The 21,271-nt window shown below is 42.7% G+C and overlaps 1 protein-coding gene across 4 annotated transcripts in view; it reads left to right on the top strand.

Moving 5' to 3' along the window:
• The window catches only part of KCND3 (potassium voltage-gated channel subfamily D member 3), a 259,340-nt gene that overhangs the window by 194,995 nt on the left and 43,074 nt on the right, over positions 1-21,271 (top strand). For all 4 annotated transcript variants that reach the window (XM_028734493.2, XM_077929065.1, XM_077929063.1 and 1 more), the window contains exon 3: positions 3,482-3,644. In XM_028734493.2, the coding sequence (XP_028590326.2) occupies positions 3,482-3,644 (163 nt within the window). The remainder of the gene's footprint in view (positions 1-3,481; positions 3,645-21,271) is intronic.

Genomic DNA, 21,271 nt, shown 5'->3' with positions numbered 1-21,271 from the left:
AATTTCAAATCATTATTATTTAGCCGAAGGCTATCATTTCCACAGAGGGGTAAATAGCTCATTCAAAGCATGATTAAAACAAAACAAAACAAAACAGCACAACACCCAAACGTCCACACTACACCAGTAAAGTGGTACCTCGGGTTACAGACACTTCAGGTTACAGACGCTTCAGGTTACAGACTCTGCTAACCCAGAAATAGTATCTCGGGTTAAGAACTTTGCTTCAGGATGAGAACAGAAATCGTGCTCCAGCGGCGCAGCAGCAGCGGGAGGCATCATTAGCTAAAGTGGTGCTTCAGGTTAAGAACAGACCTCCAGAATGAATTAAGTTCTTAACCCAAGGTACCACTGTACTAATAAACTATAGCACATAGTGAAATAAGCAAAATGCTATTTATAATTTAACCCAATAGTTTATCACCAAGTTAGCAACCCCCTGTAATCTGGCTTTTTTATTTTTATTTTATCCACTTGCATTTTTCTGAATTATGCTGGCAGTCAAGCTTATGAGATTCAGCCCATTCCTTTTTAATAAACAGAACTAGAAAACTAGCTAGAACTATTATGGGTCCTATGGGTCTGGTTTTTCAGCAAAAATGCCAGTACAGCACCTCATACGCAACCCCCTTTGTCCCCTAGCCTCTTTGCTATAAGCTTCTGTCTTGGGTGACCCTATAACCTACACAGGTGTATGCATGATGCAGAGGCAAAGGCAAAGGCAAAGGAAGCAGCCAGAGGTGGGCATGGCAAGCAGCAGCAGAGGGGGCTGAATCTGCCACCTGAGACAACAGCCCCTCCTTAATGAGTAGGCTGTCCCTGAATGTATGTCCAATTGAATTATAATCAGTATTCCCAGATTTGCAGCTATGCATATAAAAAAGCAAATGCAAAATTTATGCAAACCTATGACGCGGGTGGTGCTGTGGGTTAAACCACAGAGCCTAGGACTTGCCGATCAGATCAGAAGGTCAGCGGTTCGAATCCCCGTGACGGGGTGAGCTCCCATTGTTCGGTCCCTGCTCCTGCCAACCTAGCAGTTCAAAAGCACGTCAAAGTGGAAGTAAATAAATAGGTACCGCTCCAGTGGGAAGGTAAACGACGTTTCCGTGCACTGCTCTGGTTCGCCAGAAGCGGCTTAGTCATGCTGGCCACATGACCCAGAAGCTGTACGCCGGCTCCCTTGGCCAATAAAGCAAGTTGAGCGCCGCAACCCCAGAGTTGATCACGACTGGACCTAATGGTCAGGAGTCCCTTTACCTTTACCTAAGACATATTTTACCCTGTCTTCTTCTTCTTCTTCTTCTTCTTCTTCTTCTTCTTCTGATGCAGTTCCCTCTTTTTGGTGTCAACATCCCTTGCAGCTTGCACAAGGGAACTTCCAGCTCAACTTCATTCTTCTTCTTTTTCTATCTTATGCAAGGAAAGTATCACCAAAAATGCACTCCCTTTACATAGTTTGTCCTATTTTGTGAGCTACCAGAGCAATCTTTCATGCGTTCCTCTATGATGCTTTGGATAGGTGTTCCATGCCTCAGTTGAGATTCTCCTTGCTAGTGCTATAAAGAGAACTCTGGCTGTTATTCCCTAATGAAACATACAGGACAGCAACTGCTCTGGACTAACAAGTATGATTGACTGCCCTGGCTTACCGAGTGCCATATTACAGCTAAGGTAATTGGGATTCTGAATCCTGATTTACAGTTGAGCATGACACATTCCCCTATAATGCAGCACAGATGATTGGTTCTCTTTAATTCTAGCTGACTGGCCCATCAGTCATGATCCCAGCACATCACAGCACACCTTTTCAGGATTCTGCATCGTAACTGGGTACCATCTGTTACCACGCTGAAAGATATCACCTTGGATTCAATATGTGTTTATGACCTTAGGGGTTCATATAGTTAAGTGTTGCACTCTCCAACACTCCAGTGTGCAAGCAGCCGTTAGAAATGATGCAGGCATGTCCACTACTTAGATCTGTGGCCCCCAAACTTTGGTCCAGGGATCACCAGTGTTGTGCTACCTTCATTCAGGTGGTCAGGTGGTCCACAAAGTGTCCAAAAATACAATTAGGAATCACACAGCATCTAGGACTGTGAATTATAATTGCTGCAACAGACAGAAAAGGCATTAAATGGTCTGCCAAGACTCTCAGCAGCCTTCAAGTGGCTCGTGAGGGGGAAAGAAGTCAGAGAAACAATGACTTAGATAATAGCTGAAGCACCTGCATATTGTTTGAAAGATGGATAATCAGGACAACAATAAACAAGGAAATCACTAACTTTCAATCACCTTGGCATAGGTTTTTTTACATTTGCAACATCAATAGAACATGGCTTTAGGCCTCAGAGAGCACATGGTGATTTATGGAATGGCACTTTTGTTTAAAAGCTGAAAGGACTTAAAAGTTAAATGTAACTAAGTAGGCATATGGTGCTTCTGTGGGGGCTGGGATTGTAAAAAAAATAATCAGCTGTATATGAATCACTTTTCATGAATTATGTATATTGCAAACAAAGAAAAAACAATGAGGGGAAAACAATGTCATGCAAAACATGAAATCAACTTGTGGGGTTTCTTTTTTTTTTTTTTTTTTTTTTTGCGAATAGGTAGGTCCAGGATGGCTTGGAAGAAAACCAGGTAAAACTGAAACAGCTCATCCATCAGCATGTGATTGTTATGAATGTAAAGTAAGCAGACTTGGTCCACAGTCTCATCTGTCATTTTCACAGAGCTCTAGATTGCTTTTATGCACTGAGCCACAGGGGTTTATTCTACCAAAGTGCTACACTGAGCATCTGATGAAGGAGGCTGTTGCCACAATAAACCAGTGAAGGTGAGATCTAAATAGCATTGCAGAGACTTTAGGGCAGATGCAGTGGTGTGTATATCTCCCCTCTCCCTTGTGGTGCCCAATAGCCTGTTCACACACACACAGCCCAAATTCAGGGGAACTTTAGGAATTATATAAATATTGCAAGACAAGCATGCTTCTTCTTTTTAAAAAACCTTCTTCTTCTTTTTAAAAAACCAATGTAAATTGCAGATACAGAACTCCCAGTCTGAATCATGATTACAGCTGGGGAGAAAGAGTTTAAACTCCTATTTCCACAAACACAAACATGTTAACATCCTGATCGTCATAGGGGCCCCTGAACTGGGAATTTATACAAACAAGTCTGTGTCGTTGTTTAAAATGTTACTGAGTAGCCAGTCATTTTAATGATTTTATTTTTAAGGGTTTTGTTGCTGCTGTTGCTATTTGCCATCATGATGTTTTGCAGGAGGGTTCTATAGAAATACTTTGATGAAGCATTAAATGTATGAAACCAAAGGGGTAAATGCAAGAGCGAACTACATGATTAATGCCCCGTGTCCTAATTTCAATTTACAGCTGGCTGACTTTGCAAATGTCTCATCCAATCAGATTTGCCCTAATGCTGCCATCTTGTTTTGTTGCTTTCTCTTTCACCAGTTATGGAGACATGGTGCCCAAAACGATTGCTGGCAAGATATTTGGCTCCATTTGTTCCCTGAGCGGGGTGCTTGTCATTGCTCTCCCAGTCCCAGTTATCGTTTCCAACTTCAGCCGGATCTACCATCAGAATCAAAGAGCTGACAAGCGACGAGCACAAAAGGTAAGAGGCAAATGACTGAAAGCGATGCTGCATGTTTGGATATCAATTCTGATGCTGCTTCACTGATCCTGGCAAGGTCTAGCAAAACAGCTATTGGGGGGGGGGGTACATTTCCCTAGGGGGTTCAAGTCCAATTAATCTGATTTTATTCCCAAACAGAGTCTTAAGAGTTTTCAAGAGCTTCCCATTGACACACACACTATACAGGCAAAATACATCATCATACCTATTTTATCCTCTGACCTTCTGCCACCCCAGCACCTCACCATCTCCCCATCCAACCATAGTCCTTGAAATGCAACTTTAAAAGGTAAAGGGACCCCTGACGATTAGGTCCAGTCGTGACCGACTCTGGGGTTGCGGTGCTCATCTTGCTTTATTGGCCGAGGGAGCCGGCGTACAGCTTCCGGGTCACGTGGCCAGCATGACTAAGCCGCTTCTGGCGAACCAGAGCAGCGCATGAAAACACCGTTTACCTTCCTGCCAGAGCGGTACCTATTTATCTACTTGCACTTTGATGTGCTTTTGAACTGCTAGGTTGGCAGGAGCAAGGACCAAGCAACGGGAGCTCACCCCGTTGCGGGATTCGAACCGCCGACCTTCTGATCGGCAAGTCCTAGGCTCTGTAGTTTAACCCACAGCGCCACCCACGTCCCACCATCTCCCCATCCGAACATAGTCCTTGAAATGCAACTTTACTCAACCCATTTTCTCTGCACCTATTGGAACCCTCCTTATACCTTATATGGGCATGTTTTGTGCTTCAGTGGTCAGCATTAAGTTCCCCATAACTGGTGCTTACCAGTTTTGTAGTCAGGCTGCCCTCTTGCATACATGATACTATTGTTACTGATAATGAGCCCAATAAACTTTTTTAAAAAACGGGCCTCACTTTAATCACTTTTTAAAAAAACACATGCACTTTAATCACTCAAGAATGGCAAGATCAAGTGAAACATTCAAGGGCCATCACAGATGTCGAGTTCGAAAATGCTGTTCACTTTGTGTCAGACGTAATGCCTTTCAGTGGAGGCTGCTCGCACATTCAGTTCCTGAGTGTTGCGTAGTCAAGTGATATGAATCATGTGATGAACCTAATTTTGTGAACTAGTTCTAACCAGCAGCAGAGCAAGCCGATTGGGCGCCTGGAGTGGTGCGTGTGCCCTATGCCCAGGGGCGGGGCCAGCCGCCCACAGGGGCACCGCAGGGCCTCCGAGGAGTCTGCCTGCCTTCTCCCACTCAGCCGCCCTACACCTGAGGAGGAGGCAATGGGCGGACTGTTTGGGGCAGCATGGAGCCTGCGGGCACTCAAGCCACCGCGTCACTCCCAGGAGAGACGCGTGGCTCGAGCACACTGCAGGCCCTGTGGTGAGTGCTGCCCACCATTTTGTCACCCCCCTTAGTGGGGACACCCGGGGTGGACCACACCTACCGCACCCCCTTGCTATGCCCCTGGTTCTAACAGGTGACAAAGTGGAGCCATGAACCTGTCAGCTGTAATGCCTACTTATGGCATTTACTTGTGCAAGGGCTGTAAGCAAGAACATCTTCAACCCTATCAGTAGCGGCAATTTTACTACCATACATTGGATGGAGTTCTGTAGATGAGCAGATATAGTCATGGTTTGAGAGAACTGGTTTTGAGAGCTGTGTGGATTGGTGTATAACAGGAGAATAAAGACTGGTGGATTGATGGATTTTCATAACATTTACTGTATATACCAGTAGATTATAGAAAACTTCAAAGCAGTTCACAAAAAATGCCCATAAAATTATCGCTGAAAACCATGCCACCATAATTTAAAACATACATCAAATTACAACCACAATAGAATAGACTAAAATAAGTTAAAACTCATGCATGTGACCCATGTCTTAGTGCTGCAGTCAGGATGGCTCCAGGCTTGAAGGGATCTCTGGTGGGCCCTGTCCTCCATGAGCAGACTTTGGCAGGCCTACCTGCCATTGGGGGGGCATCAGCCCTAGGCCATGCATCTCAGGTTCTATTCCTTTCCTGGGTGGTTTTTTGTTATTGGCTGTTGAGCTTGAAAGAAGCCTATCTTTTCACAGGGCTGAAGGGGAGCAGTCATTTTGGGCATGTAGCCCTAATGCAAACTGTCAGGGAACTGCCATCAGAGCCAGAGGGAGAGGGAGGGCTCCAGAGCGATTCCGAAGAGCGTCCCGGGAGGGAGAGAAGCAGCACATCTTCTGGGGAAGGAAATCAGCGTAACCCCAGTGGAGAAGGGGGGCAGATGGGGGAATCGGCAAGGTGGCTCCAAGACTCCTCGCCGGGAACCAGTGGGGAGAGCACGGGTCCTCCGATGCCCACACCCTCCCTGCACAGAAGGCTTCCGCGCAGAGAAGCTAGGCGGAGACTAGGCGTCAAAGAGCTTCTTTGCTGGAAGAAGTTCAAGAAACGCCCACTAACGGATTCTGCCAGCGATTGAGACAGCCACGAGCGCGTGGCTGTCCAGACAGAAAGGGTTCATTCAGGCAACCAGCCAAGGGTGGCGTTGATTTACACACAAGCAACCCCTAGAACCATTACACAAACATAACGTTTTGTTCAAGGCCCACCCAAAACAATTTGCTGCCCGAAGACAGTTCCCCCAACTCCTCTTCTCACATACACAAGCCAACCCTTCTGGCAGTTGACTCTTGCTTCACCACTGGGATAGCATCTTCACCTCAGCTGTAGGCTACCTGAGAGGATGCAGGACCGGCCATGTTGCTTACACATCTCTGCTCTCTAACAGAAGGGCATTGCCAAATGGCTCAGGAGCCATGGCTGCCTTCTGCATCAGCAGCCTGAGACAGTCACCTCATTCTGTCCAATAGTAGGGCTGGCCCATTCTGTTGACATACAGGGTTTAGTAGTGTTCCTGTCCCTGCCCACTCGGTGTACTTTGAAGACAATATCAAACTTTTTAAAAAAACAAAAAAATCTAGTTGGTAAACACTGATAACTCCAAAGGTCTACAAAAGCTCTTTTTTCCCCCCAGCAGGAGTGAACATTAAATAATATTCACAGTAAAACTGAAAATAAAACAAAAGGCAGCTGATGCAACTGTCTAGCATTTTTAATCCTCTGGGGGGAAATCTCTGGTAATTGACTTTCTTCTAATTAGCTCTAATAGCACCTCAGCACCTCCTTGTCGTCTTTCCTAGAAAAGGCTAAAGCAAAGCTATTGCACATCACAGTGCCTGATGGTAAGTCCAAGTGACAGGTGGAGCGACACGAGCCATAATGAGCTGGTGCTGTTGTTGTTTTTTCCCCGCAACAAAGAATGAGGAGCAATCTATTATTAAATATGTAGTTTATAAACACAAAAAGGAAACAGCAAATGGAAATGACGGAGCTGTAAGGGAAGGGGAAATAAATAAAACATGAGCCTGCTTCCTTGCATCTCACTCACCGCCTGATGTGAGTTAAAAAAACAAAAAAGCTTGGGATTTTAAATGGAGCCTTCTAGCAGCCATTATTTTATTTATTCCACTCATATCCTACTCTTTCTTTAGAAAGAGCAGCTTATGTGGCTTAGGAGTTCCAGGCCATGTCCCCATCCATATACAGCGGTACCTTGGTTCTCAAACTTAATCTGTTCCGGGAGTCCGTTCGACTCCTGAAAACGTTCAAAAACCAAGGCGCGGCTTCCAATCAGCTGCAGGAGCTTCCTGCACTCAAGCAGAAGCTGCATCGGATGCTTAGCTTCCGAAAAACATTCGCAAACCGGAATACTTACTTCCAGGTTTGCAGCATTCAGGAGCTGATTTGTTCAGGAACCAAGCCGTTTGAGTTCCAAGGTACCACTGTACTGACCAGGTGAAGACCCACTTAATGCTTGTATCCAATGTAGTACTGTACTAAGTAAATGTCTGATCTTCACACTTGCACAGTGGGATTTTCCCCCTTCTCCTCCCCACATGTGCCACCAAAATTTGATCTGGGCTTTCCCTCAACATTCTAGAACAGATTTGGTGAGGCTGTGGGGCACACATAATGGGAGAAGTGGGAAGCTCCTGATGGGAGAGTTACTTGGCACTACACCGGATACAACTTACTTGTACTACTTACTAGATTACTGCAACAGGTTTTATGTAGGGCTGGCTCTGAAGATGATTCAGAAACTTCAGCAGGTGAAGAATCCGGTGGCCAGGTTGCTCACTGGGACAAGATGATTTGAGCATATGACATCGATCCTGGCCTATTTTGTATTTTGTGTTCTCATGTTGCATTTTTATGTGGTGAAATGTCGTATGATCTTCAGATGAAGTATACAAATTTAATGAATAAATATATAATACGACATCAAGCTTTTCTTATGTAACAGTGGGGCCCTGGATGATAATTGTATGTTGATGGCAATGACAGAAGACTAGGATGGGTGACTAAGGCAAAATGTACACCTTCAGCATCCCAAGAAACAGAACAGATCCTGTTTATTTCAGTCCTTCGCTTCCTTTTGCTTGTCCACAGTAGAGGTAAAAGTCTTCCATTAAATGAATGGACATCTAGGGATCAAACAATTATTTATTTGTTTTTACAACAGGGGCAGGGGGCCTTTAGCCCTCCATTTGTTGTGGACCACTGGCGCCATCATTCTTGGCCATTGGCCACATTGACTGGGGCTGTTGGGATTTGGATCCCAAATATTTTGGAGGGCCACTGTTTTCTCATCCCTTATGTGGATATGTCTAGCTCAGGCATAGGCAAACTCGGCCCTCCAGATGTTTTTGGACTACAACTCCCATGATCCCTAGCTAACAGGACCAGTGGTCAGGGGTGATGGGAATTGTAGTCCCAAAACATCTGGAGGGCTGAGTTTGCCTATGCCTGGCTAGCTGCAGTCAGGCTTGATTTAGATGAGCTGTACCTGTGGCGTTTAGTCTGTGATGGGCCATTTGCACATGCAAGTCATGGTGCTGAAGTCTGCTGTCATGATAAGCATTAGCACATTATCATTAGAGCTTTATTTCCTAATGCATACATCTCTGCTACATCTTACATTAATATTATTATTGATTAAATTTATAATACTACCCTTCATCCGAAGATCACAGGGCAGTTTACAGTATAAAAATCTCACAGCATGAAGAAAAGACATAAATCTACAGTACCTTAAGTACAGAGGAAAGTTCTTCAGCTCAAGTAGTTTTGAGAGTTTTTATCCTGCACACATATTTTCTTTGAATATTATTCCTGGATTTTTTCTAGTGAAGATTGGATTGTGCTTTTCGTACTCTGATTCCAGCACTTTTCCACAGGACTCCCATCAAATTACATATAAAATGTTTCCTGATTGAACAATTCAGTCTGAACTCACTATTGGGTAAACTGAAGTTCCGATGGGTATTGAATTAACCTGGTTCATCTTACCAATGAACAATGTAATGTTTTGCGATAAATCTGACATTAGAAAAACAGACCCACATCCATTCTCACCCGAGTGCATTGTGTACATGCTTTCAAAGCTTAAAAGAGCATAAAATGCAACGAAATTCTATCCAGTTAACACCCCAGATCCATGACCTATCAGAACATTCAAATACCTATTGTGCTCATAAGCAGCAGCAACATTCACACTTCCAGACCTCTCATTTAACAGAAATAGCACTTCACCTACTTAATATAGCACTTGTGATCACACATAATCTGAACAGAAACACTTTTAAAATATGATGGCATTCTTCTGCCTACTTAAATAATCTTGCAAATCACTGTGATTTTCATTATAGACATACTGTAATTCCCTAAGTGATGTTATTGTGATCTCCTAAAATCTGTGGTTCACCTTGTCCAGTGTATAACAGCCCGTTTTGGTGCTCTAAGATTTTTGGATCAGGAGTAGGAACTGTTGCAACCAATTCTGGAGACAGTCAGCATTCCAGATGCAATTTTCTCTTCCATTCCTGCTCACAGCTTTAGTCCCATTTGTTAAGGCACACTGATATCCACATACAGTTGTGTCAGTTGCATTATTTTATCTTTTTGTTATATACTATTTCCACACATCACATACTGGTGCACAGATCCTTTGTGCTTACCTAATGCAGAGTGGCTGATTTGGAGGTTGTTGGGGGGGGGGTTTAATCAATAGGAGGAAATGAAGGACTTTATGACCATTTCATAGACAATGAGCATCTCCAAATATTCCCCAAGGCTCATTCTAGTACTCAATGAAACAAAGAATGCCCCCCCCCAAAAAAAAAATACAGGCAAAGTAATCCTAAATATAGGAAGCCAGCAGCATTTATGCTGGTTTAAGGTAAGCCAGCATACAGTGGTACCTCGGGTTAAGAACTTAATTCATTCTGGAGGTCTGTTCTTAACCTGAAACTGTTCTTAACCTGAAGCACCACTTTAGCTAATGGGGCTTCCCGCTGCTGCTGTGTCACCGTTGCACGATTTCTGTTCTCATCCTGAAGCAAAGTTCTTAACCCGAGGGTTAGCGGAATCTGTAACCTGAAGCGTATGTAACCTGAAGCGTATGTAACCCAAGGCACCATTGTATTCCAAACTCTATCCAGGGGCATGGCTACGGCTGGCTTAGCCAGCCTGAGTATGAAAGATGGGAAACAAGCCTTTAGAATAGAGTTTGACTTGCACCACCCTTTTTGCAGGTGTAGGCAAAAGTTGCCAGCTTATGTCACTGAGCTGAAAGGAACGGGTTTATGTCTCTCCTTGACCTGACCTACCATGCTGTCCGCAATGGCCATTTTGAGGATTTAGCTTGACTTCAGTTGCGCCATCTTAAGTTATGCCAGCTGAGCCAGCATGAAAGACTTACTCTGGCAGATCTCCAACTGCGTCTCGATATGGGAGTCATGCCAGCAGGGTCTGAATCAGCAGAGGCAGCTCAAGTTGCCATATGCCCTCTTTTTCCAGGACATATTCTCTTTTTCATAGGTATGTAAAATGAGAGTCAGCATAGTGATCCATAGCTAAAAGTCTTCTTCTTCTCTGGCGATCACTTGTATCTGAGTAAGATTGTCTTCCATAAACACAGTTTTAACAATGAGTCCGTAAGCGGCTATGGAGGCCAATTCTGGATCCACACGTCCTTCCACAGTGGGGACATTGGTTTCCGGGCGGGAGTTTATCACGGTGTGGATTTGCCAAACATGCCTTCCTCTTAACACGTTTCTCCCTTGCATCCTGAATTTGAGTGTCTTCAAAGCCCATGATACCTTTGGTAAAGGCTGTTCTCCAACGGGAGCGCTCACAGGCCAGTGTTTCCCAGTTGTCAGTATTTATACTACATTTTTTTAAAGATTTGCCTTGAGACAGTCTTTAAACCTCTTTTGTTGACCACCAGTATTACGCTTTCCATTTTTAAGTTCGGAATAGAGTAGTTGCTTTGGAAGTAGAAGTCGGCAAATGTATCTTCTTTTTTTGCTCTTCAAAATATGGCAACCCTAAACCTCTTCCAAGCTCACTCATCTGGGAAGATCTTGGGTTTGGGTGGCACTGTAAGCCCTTTGTCCAAAACAATCGGTGAAAGTTTTGTTTTCCTTTTTCATGATGGTTGATCTGTTTTGAAGAGCGCTGTTAACTTCAATGCCAACATGATTGATTGCTGCTCTTATCAGCTTAGCGTTGTTGACACACACATAAACACAAGCACGGTGTGTTTTCTCATCACATTTGAATTTCTAATTCTCCCAGTGCTTGGTAAATTGCTGAATTAGTAAAGTTGTATTAAGTTTAAATAGGTAAGCAATTTTCATGTGCCCAATGTTGTAAGACTGTTAAAGATACAAGAAAGAGCACACACTCATGGGAACGTATAGTTCAGTTGGTAGAGCATTAGGCTCTTAATCTCAGGGCTGTGGGTTTGAGCCCCACATTGGGCAAAATATTCCTGCATTGCAGGTTGTTGGACTAGATGACCCTCATGCCCCTTCCAACTCTTCAATTCTATTATTCTATATTAAGATGGCATGGGATGCTCATGGGATTAAAAATCCCATGAGGTCCAGTTTTTGATAGTCCTGAACTTCATCATCTAGAACCAGCTAAATAATCAGGGATGATCTGATAATTGACATTTCCATATTTTTTGTTTGCGTGTTTTATTATATTTATATTCCATATTTCCTCCAAGGAGCTCAAGGTGGTGTACACAGTATGATCCCTCAACATTTTATCATTACAATGACCCTGTGAGGTAGGTTAGGCTGAGAGCAAGCGACTGGCCCAAGGTCACCCAGTTAGTTTCCTGGCTGGGTGAGGAATTGAACCCTTGTCTCCCAGATCCTACTACAACACTCTAACCAATACACTTCTGGGCTATTAACACTTTGCTGCCTTGATCTGTTTATACCTACCTATGTTCTTTTTAATAAATGTTTTCATTTCAATAAATAACAGGATAAAATACAACAGTACCTGCACTCTTAAACAGGAGCCCATCAGACTCAGAAGTGATGTCCTTCTGAATCTTTGTGCACTGACCACTCAGTGAGAATTAAACTACTCGTTTTCCTCTTTGCTTTGCTCCTACGTCAAAAAGAAAGCATTGCTCATTGCTCATCTTCAGAGGCATAAAAGTACCATTTCAGGTTTCAAAGGAAAGGGGATCACAAAGAGATTCCAGCAGGAGGACCAGATTCAGAGCCATATCCAGAGCTTTACATTTGGAAATATAAGGCTAAGCTGCAAAAATGGCAACACTGTGGAGTGCTTTTTAATACTGCATAGTAACAAGAGATAAGAAATATAAGTGGCTCTGAAGAACAATCATATGTGATTTGGAACACAGGGGGTGGGCAAAATCATCCCCTCCCTCCAAATGGCTCCCTTTTTGTGTCTTGATTAATAAAAATACAGGATGCTGCCTTTTTTAAAAAGGGCAGCTCTACCCACCTATTTCTATCTTACGCAACCTGGGGCCCTCCAGATATTTTGGACTACAATGCATTATCAACCCCTGCCAGCACTGACAATCGTCAGGGATGGTGTAAGTTGTGGTGCAAAACACCTGAAGGGCACCAGGTTGGGGAATGATTCTCTAGGAGAACAAAAACAATTAAGGCCTAACAGAAGGATGTCATAAAACTCATGGGGAGACAACAAAACAATTCTTGCATTGAGCAATCCATACCCCGACCACAAAGTTTATAAATCATAATGGGCCATGACCAGGTAAGTTGTGAAACTTCCATGCTTCGCGTCTCTGAAGGTTTCTTGGCAAATGACATAGAGCACCATGATGCTGAAAATATTTGCCATGGAAGACCATTTTTAGCCTTCCAGCGCTCCATATGATAGCTCCAGCCCTTATTTTGAATTCTAGAACTTGTACAGCCACCTACAACTTGTAGGAACATAGGAATGTGCCTAATACAGAATCAGATTGTTGGTCCCTGTAGCTCACTAACGTTTATACTGACTTTCCGTGGTTGTCCAGGGTTTCAGACTTGAGAGTTTCCTAACACTACCTTGAAAGGCTAGGGATTGTACCTGGGAGCTTTTTCATACAAAGCATATACTCTAGCCCCAGCTCTTTCCCAAGTATGACCTACAGCACTAGAGTCAGAAATGCCAATGACAGACCAGTTTAAGCTGCGAACTGGCAGTACAATGTGAGTGCAAAGGCACCCAATAGCAATTAGAAATGAATGAAGTCATAATATTGCTGAACCAAGCTAGAAGGATTGGTTTCCTTTAATTAATCTTCAAATTCAGACTTGTACCAATGCAAGTGTTCAGACACACTCTTTGGCTTCATTTAATCCCCTTAATTTGGAAGCATTGCAAAGCTAAACTTGTTTCATTAATTTGCAAACTGTGTTCATTACTGCAATTTTTATTGAAGTCAGTTCAAACTCAACATCTTAAGCAGCATTCACACAATCTAATCATTTTGGTTTTGTAAATAAGAGATTTACTGAAACCAATTTTTTTTGACGCTGAAGAAATCCATTGATTGTAGCATTGCAGTATCCAGACAATTACCTAAGTTTTGAACTAAGGAAGAAATTAACAGATAAGGAAGAAAATACTAGGAACCAAATCCAGGAAATGAAGAAAATGATCATACTTAAGCCTCAAGGAACTCAAAGGGTTCAGTGGTTTGGTTAAGCACATACAACTTTATTGAGGCTGAATCCTACATGAGCAGGTATATAATTATGGAAAACTGAATTATTTGAGAATTCATAATGAAATCCACCACTGATGATTTTTAAAAAATGAATCAAATTATAACTGACTGACAGCGAAAAATGAATAGCCATCCAATAGTGCTTACCTTCATGAATATTAAATAGCATATTCTAACTGAATAAATGAGAGAAAATATATGGAATGCATTGCAAAATTAGCACATATAATTCAGTGTTTATATTTGTCAGTGAATGAAATAAGATGAGCACTAATTTGTTTGACATAGTTGCTACACCTCTAAGCACTTTTTATTGATTGATTTGATTCTGTGCAGCAATGTGTGTCCAAGCCTCAAGATGGTGTACCAATTTTTTTTTAAAAAAGGACATTAAAATTATAACATCCAGCAACAGTGTATTACAATAAACCCATATACAACTAAAAACAGAAGGAACAACACCAGCCCTCCTCTTATGAAAGGCAAGCAAGCCTTGAGAAAGAAGTCTTGCATTGATTCTGCAATACAATGAGGCTCTGTTTCAAACAAGCTTCGGAAGAGGATAAACTTCCAGAATCTCATCGTAGTTAACTAGTGGCCTGCAGGCCAGATCTGGCTCAACAAGCTGTAGAAAGTTGCCCAACAGCCCCGCCTCCCAATCCCAGCTCTGAAATTGGGAGATGAAGTGCTCTAGCTACTCTTTAGAGAGCAATCATTACAGAGCACTTTTGTTCCCCAATCGCAATAGTGTGATGCTCAGTGCTGAGATGGAGAGGGAGGGTAACCCTCCACCTTCTCCTTTGGAGAGCAATTCCAAGGAGCAGGCAGAGGTTTTTGTTTTTTGTTTTTTTTAAAAAAAAAAACCTCTACTGAACTCAGTGATTAGAAGAAAACTCCTTTGCCTGCTCTTTAGAGCTGAAGAGTAAACAGTAACATCATTCCTATCCCCTGTGCCGTGAGGGGGACAGTCCTGGAAACATTGTCTTTTACTCTTCACAAGTGCTTTTGTGAAGGATCTCAAAAAATATGTGAAGTGTGAAAAGTAGCTATAGCTTATAACTACAACAGAAAATAACTCCTCATGTGCTTTTGAAGTTTGACACAAGTCACATTTTCTGAATTGATGCATCCGAGCACTACCCTGAGTATCTCTCAAGGATGTTTGGAAAGAAAGTGGTCCTTCAGATATGAAGGGCCTGAAGATTTGATAAGGCAATGGCAAGAAACATAAAGTGGACCTAAAAGCATGCTGGCGGCCTTCAAAATGCTGGCCTAAGAATCTTGCATAATAATCACCGGAGCTGATTCACTGTATTTCCGCACCATGTTTTTCATGGTTGTACCAACCTAAAGTTCTTTACCATAATCTATTTGTGTGTGAGGTGCAAGGTCTGATGCCTGCAAGTTCACGATTAGAAGGGAAAGGGAGGGAGGGATTGCCTTGACGTGAATGTGGGGAGAATCTGATGTGTTAATGCTCCAGTCTGGAAACTGTGTAGATGTGTAGGTAAGATATCGGCTTACCCTTGCCTGCAAGCTACAGGCTCGCACCCTTGCTAAGGCACAAGGTTTTTAAGTACAATACACTCAAATCTTGGCTCCCAAATGGCTCCGTTTTGGAATGTTTTGACTCCCAAATGCCAAAAACCCGGAAGTAAACATTTTTCGGAAGCCAAACGTCTGACGCAGCTTCCGCTTGAGTGCAGGAAGCTCCTGCAACCAATTGGAAGCCGCGCCTCAGTTGTCAAATGTTTTGGAAGCCAAATAGGCTTCTGGAATGGATTACGTTCAACAACCGAGGTTTGACTGTACTTGGGGAGGTGGGGGAGAGGGGGTATTTATTTATTCATACATACATACATACATACATACATACATACATACATACATACCCTACCAGCCACTCTGGGCGGCTTCCAGCAGAATATTAAAATACAATGATTCATCCAGTATTAAAAGCTTCCCTAAACAGGGTAACACACTTTCAGTTGGGAGCCCAGCTGAATCTACTTCCACTAACACACCGGCCCCGCCCTCTAGCAGTTCGTACAAGAGGAAAGCCTAATAAGTCATTTGTGTCCAAAGTGATGAAGAAAGAGAAGGAACTGAGCGAAGAATCTGTCAACAGAGTTGTTTCCAAGCAGTATCCACCCCCACTCTCCAAGTGGCACAATAGATTTTACGTCTCATTCTCCCCAGTGACACTGACACATGTCTTGGCCTTTGTACTGCTTAGATTGTCCTTCTTTTTCTTAAAAAAAAAAAAGCCAGGTAGAAGTGCCTCATTGAAGCAGAAAGATTCTATTAGGTTCAACAAATCCCATTTGTTTGTCCCATTGGTCTTCTCAGTACTGGGACCGTGCTTCTAAAAGGAATGACTGTATATCCTCTTTAGCCCTGCTCATCTAACAGGAGAGGGGAATGAAGGAGGTTGGGGAGTTTGGAAGCAAGCAAAGAAATGCCATTGTTCAGACTGATTGCAAAGGCCCCTGTGTTGGTTCGATACAGAGCATCTCTATTGCTGTAGTTGGATGTCATGAAATGAAAGGATTTGGTGCACTAAAGACATTTGAAAAGACTCATTTAATTTGGCACAACCCTTCTTTCTGGCAGGGACAGCAGGGATCCTCCACAGCTGATTGAATTTACAGACTAGCTAATTCTGATACTACAAAATCATTCTCACAAAGTTCTCATCTTCATAGGAAGTGTAAGGTTTTAATCGAAAATTGCAGCATAAGCTCTTTTTCAGGTGATTAGAGTAAATTTGAGGCCTGACATTGAAAAATGAAGAATGCACAGTACAAATGATTTTATGGTTGTTGTTGCAACCAGAAATTCTACCTGCAATAATGCTTATACTGAGCGTAATATAATAGCTAGCAATTGCTGGACAAGGACTGAGGAGATCTGGGTTCAAATCCCTGCTGGTTCAAATCCCTGTTCAGATTCTTAATTTCTTCTTAATTCCTTGGGTGACTTTTCCCAGTCACAAACTTTCAGCCTAATCTGTGTTTACTACTCTCCTTGTCTTTGTGGACGGTTGGCCTCAGGAATGGATACTTGAGTTATTCACTACACCCTTGGAGCCCAATGAGAGAATATTACCGGTATATCTTTCTGCTGAGTTGTGCCTTGGACTTCTGCCCCAAAGTTCTTCTGGTATCTTTGTTTTCCTCTGAATGAAGCAGTGCATATAATATACCCAAATCTGGCTAGCTTACAATAATCAGATTTCCTAGCCTCTCTCACATCCTTGTGCTTGTAATGGTTACTTAGGCTAAAGTCATATGCCTTGAGTTTTTCTTTTGCTTGTTTGTTTCCCCCCCCTCAGGCATTCTTCTCTTTTAATTCACTACAGCCAGCTTCAGAGTATTTCAAGGCTGGATTTTTTTCCTCCCATGTTTGTTTGTTCACTTGCTTGTTTTGGAAGGGCATCAACAGACCACGCTGTTGCTAACCTGCACGATGTTCTAAGCCTTGGGCTAATCGGCTGGCAGCCAGTTTTACAAGGTAAACGTGCAACTGAGCTTGGCCGTTCCAAACCTTGAACTATATCTATCTACCTATAGATATATATATATAGGAGGAAGGAAGAGAGCAGGATGATACCTTGCACATATGCACTGTGGGCTTTCATCCTCTGCATTGCTTTGCATTTTTCTTTCAGCTAACCCCAATCAGCTAAATAAACTTCAAGGGCTTGGTTTGGCCTTTGTGTTTGATATCTTTAGCTCATCAGAAATTGATAGTACAGATAGGTGGGTGACATACTTACTTTCCACCTTTTCCCATATTCATAAGCGTTGGAGCTCCAATAGTATATTCTTGGATATTTATATAGCACAGGTGTGCCTATCCATCTTTGGGCCTTAGGGCTGCATTGGTGGTTAGCTACCCCTCTGAGGGCCACACACTAGCAGCAAATATGGTCAAAGAGGGCATGGCCAATGCAAACATGAATACACCCTCTGCACACACACACAAACATACATAAAACAGAGAACTCATGCGTGAATATATGTGTGTGCATGCCTGAACAGAAGGTGGAAAACAGGCAGGTAAGACGTTACACACCCATTTACTGGGTGAAATCTGAGTTAGTCATGACTAACAGTTGAACACCACCTATTATATATCAGAATAAAAAAAATTATAGTGTTTATTGGGTGGGGTACTTCATTTATTATAACGTTATGTACTTTATGCATTATGACGTTGATAAAGTGGCTACTTGTAGACCAGTGAAATCCATTCTTTTGCTGCTACAGATTTCTTTTTGGAATTAGTCACTGAGATCCACTGTGGTAATATGGTCTGGGGAGATTGCTCAAATCCTTGCTCTCCTGCGATGCTTGAATTATCTTGAGTTAGAAGCTCTCTGCCTAAATCACAGGATTGAAATACGGAGGGGGGAAATCCATGCATACTGTGCTCAAGGCTACTTGGAAGAAAGATGGGATTAAAAAGGTAATAATAATTGACATTGTTCTTCCTCACAGTTACACTGTGAGTTGAATCATTCGTGCTCCTATTCCATAAAACGCCTGCTTTTCCAGTGATTTGCCACATGTTCCTTCCCCCAGAATCTTTTTACCAAGGCTCTTCAGAGAGAAGGCATGCGCAGTACACAACATGGCTGCCTGTACTCTCCAAAACACATGCAGTATACCTCACTGTGAGTCTCTTTGCAGTCCCAATTGGCTGCAGCTTCAGCCCCCATTGTTTTCTTTCAAATCACCTTTCTTCCAAGTATCAGCAGGATTATCACACAGCTAACCAGATTGAAGCAGAGACATCACCTTGCCAACAAAGGTCCATATAGTTAAAGCTATGGTTTTCCCAGTAGTGATGTATGGAAGTGAGAGCTGGACCATAAAGAAGGCTGATCGCCAAAGAATTGATTCTTTTGAATTATGGTGCTGGAGGAGATTCTTGAGAGTCCCATGGACTACAAGAAGATCAAACCTATCCATTCTTAAGGAAATCAGCCCTGAGTGCTCACTGGAAGGACAGATCCTGAAGCTGAGACTCCAGTACTTTGGCCACCTCATGAGAAGAGAAGACTCCCTGGAAAAGACCCTGATGTTGGGAAAGATCAAGGAGAAGGGGATGACAGAGGACGAGATGGTTGGACAGTGTTCTCGAAGCTACCAGCATGAGTTTGACTAAACTGCGGGAGGCAGTGGAAGACAGAAGTGCCTGGCGTGCTCTGGTCCATGGGGTCACGAAGAGTCGGACATGACTAAACGACTAAACAACAACAACCAGATTGAGCTACAGAATAACACCAGTGAGATTTATTCAGCAAAGCTAACACAGATCGAAGGCAATGGCTTTTGATTAAGCGCTGCCTTTACTATGAATTGGCTTTGTTGGACCTCAGTAATATTCTCACCTAGCCCAATCTCATTAGCTGTGTGTGACCATCGCTATTGCTAAGGTGAAAAGCAGTTTTAAAACAGAAAATGGCAGTGAAGCAGCACTGGTTTGGACTAGAAACACAACTTTTTAAAGGGAAAAAACCCACAACGACACTCTTTTCCTGTGGTTCTTCCCCACTGAAGGGAAGGACACTGTCCCCTTTTTTTCACCCAGAGAAACATTGTCTTTACCATTGCACACACCAGATGAGGCAGAGATGTAACTAAGTGTTTGGAAGCCGACATATTCTGTGAGCAACGCTGCTAAAGCAGATTTATGATTAACGGCTCGACTTGCGATGCCAGCAAAGATATTAAAACAGCTGATAATCTCTGAGGGATTAGCTTGGGTTTAGAGATGCATTTCACAGGGACTAAACCGGAACAGTCAGTTCCGTGAGCATAAAACTTTGGGTTTCAGGGAAGCAAGTGCTTTGTTTCTTGTGGGCTAAATATACTTTTGAGCCCCCAAGCCTTTTAATCCAGCTTGCATGCATCCATTTATTAGCCAATGATCTAGGTTTACATAAGATTGACGCTGCAACCACAGCAGATTTTGAGAACATCTCCTTTTTGTGGGTAGATCCTAAGCATTTAGAAAAGATTTGGGAGCCAAGTTATAAAAGATGGGAAATGCTACATTGGAGGACATTGGCATTTAGATCAACTGGCATATACAACTGCTCAGCAGGCTTTTTCAGCACTGGAGCAGATGGTTGCAACCAAGCCACCTCCATTGTCTTCTTCATATCCTTCCTTCTCACTTTCTTTTATTTGCTACTATCAACCTATAGCATCATCTTGCGCCTTCGTCATGAGAGATACTGATAACCAGGCAGGAGCCTTCACTGTACTATTTTTGGCACCTGCTAAAAACATTTTTGTTTAGGCAAGCTTACCCAGATCAACTGGCATCTAGAATGCTTCTGTGTGTTTTTAGCTCATTGCTGGTTTTAATTTTCTGAATAGTTTTAACTTGTGTTCTTATTGCACAGCCATAGGGACCTTGCGTGCAGAAGGTCCCAAATCCAATACTCAGCCTCTTCAGGTAGGGCTGGGCCAAAATCTTAAATCTTAACTGTGGTTTAAAGTGCTGAATGAACTGAGCCTATAAGTCCTTCCTCATTTTAAGATTAATAAGGGGCTGACATACTCAATTTCCCTCCTAGAACTAGCACAGGGTGGACCTTAAAGATTTGGGGTTTTTTGCAGGTTTCTTAGGGACTGTAGAAAACTTGTGTGAGTTCAGCTTTGAAGGTTCAAGCTGTGAAACCTTTGGCTGTTGTGGTTTTATGACAGTTTAATTGTTTTTCTGTAGAATGGTATGTTTCAGTTTGCATTTTTATTGGCTTTATTTCTGTTGGCGTGCTTATTGTTCACTATTTGAAATGTATTGTGCACAAACATAAGCAATTTGTAGCTCCTGAGGAGCAGGTGGGAAAATAAATAAATAAATAAAATGCAGCGTAAAAAAATGGAATTTCTGGCATTAAGTGGGAGGCAATATCCTTTAAGGAGAGAGAAGAATGGTCGAATGATATCAAAATCATATTGTAACTTTGAGGGGGGAGTCTTTACATATCATCAAAAAGTTGGTTTGCGGAGAAAGGTTGAGATAGCACAATGAGGCCAGGAAAGCAGATTTTACACTTTCCTTTTGTGTGCTTTATGCGAAGTACACAAATACCAGCGATATTCTCAGCACCACAGTCCTGTCCCCCGAGGCAGAGGAGCTGTGATGGCAGCAGACAGAGGCAAAGATGAAGAGTGATGAGGAGAAGAATGTTTAACAGTAGATTTATGGCATCATATTGCCTCTGAGAAAGATGTCTCACACATCTGTCAATAGAGGTGCCACAGACATAACAGATAGGCTGTCAAGCTCTGAATATCTTCATATATCATTTTTTAAAAAAACAATGCAAAACTAAACTAGGCTTTTGTGGGACTCTTTGTGAAAGTAGGATCTTACCTTCTGGAGATATCCAAAACCATTTGTGATTGATGGCTCCAGTGCCCAAAGTTCCCACCTTCTTCCTCCCAATGAGTTTTCCAATTAAAAATGCTAGGTGAGTTAAAAATTAAACAACATATATCA

The sequence above is a fragment of the Podarcis muralis genome, chromosome 5 (assembly GCF_964188315.1).
Source record: "Podarcis muralis chromosome 5, rPodMur119.hap1.1, whole genome shotgun sequence".
Classification (NCBI taxonomy): domain Eukaryota; kingdom Metazoa; phylum Chordata; class Lepidosauria; order Squamata; family Lacertidae; genus Podarcis; species Podarcis muralis.
This window is presented reverse-complemented; position numbering and strand designations above follow the sequence as displayed.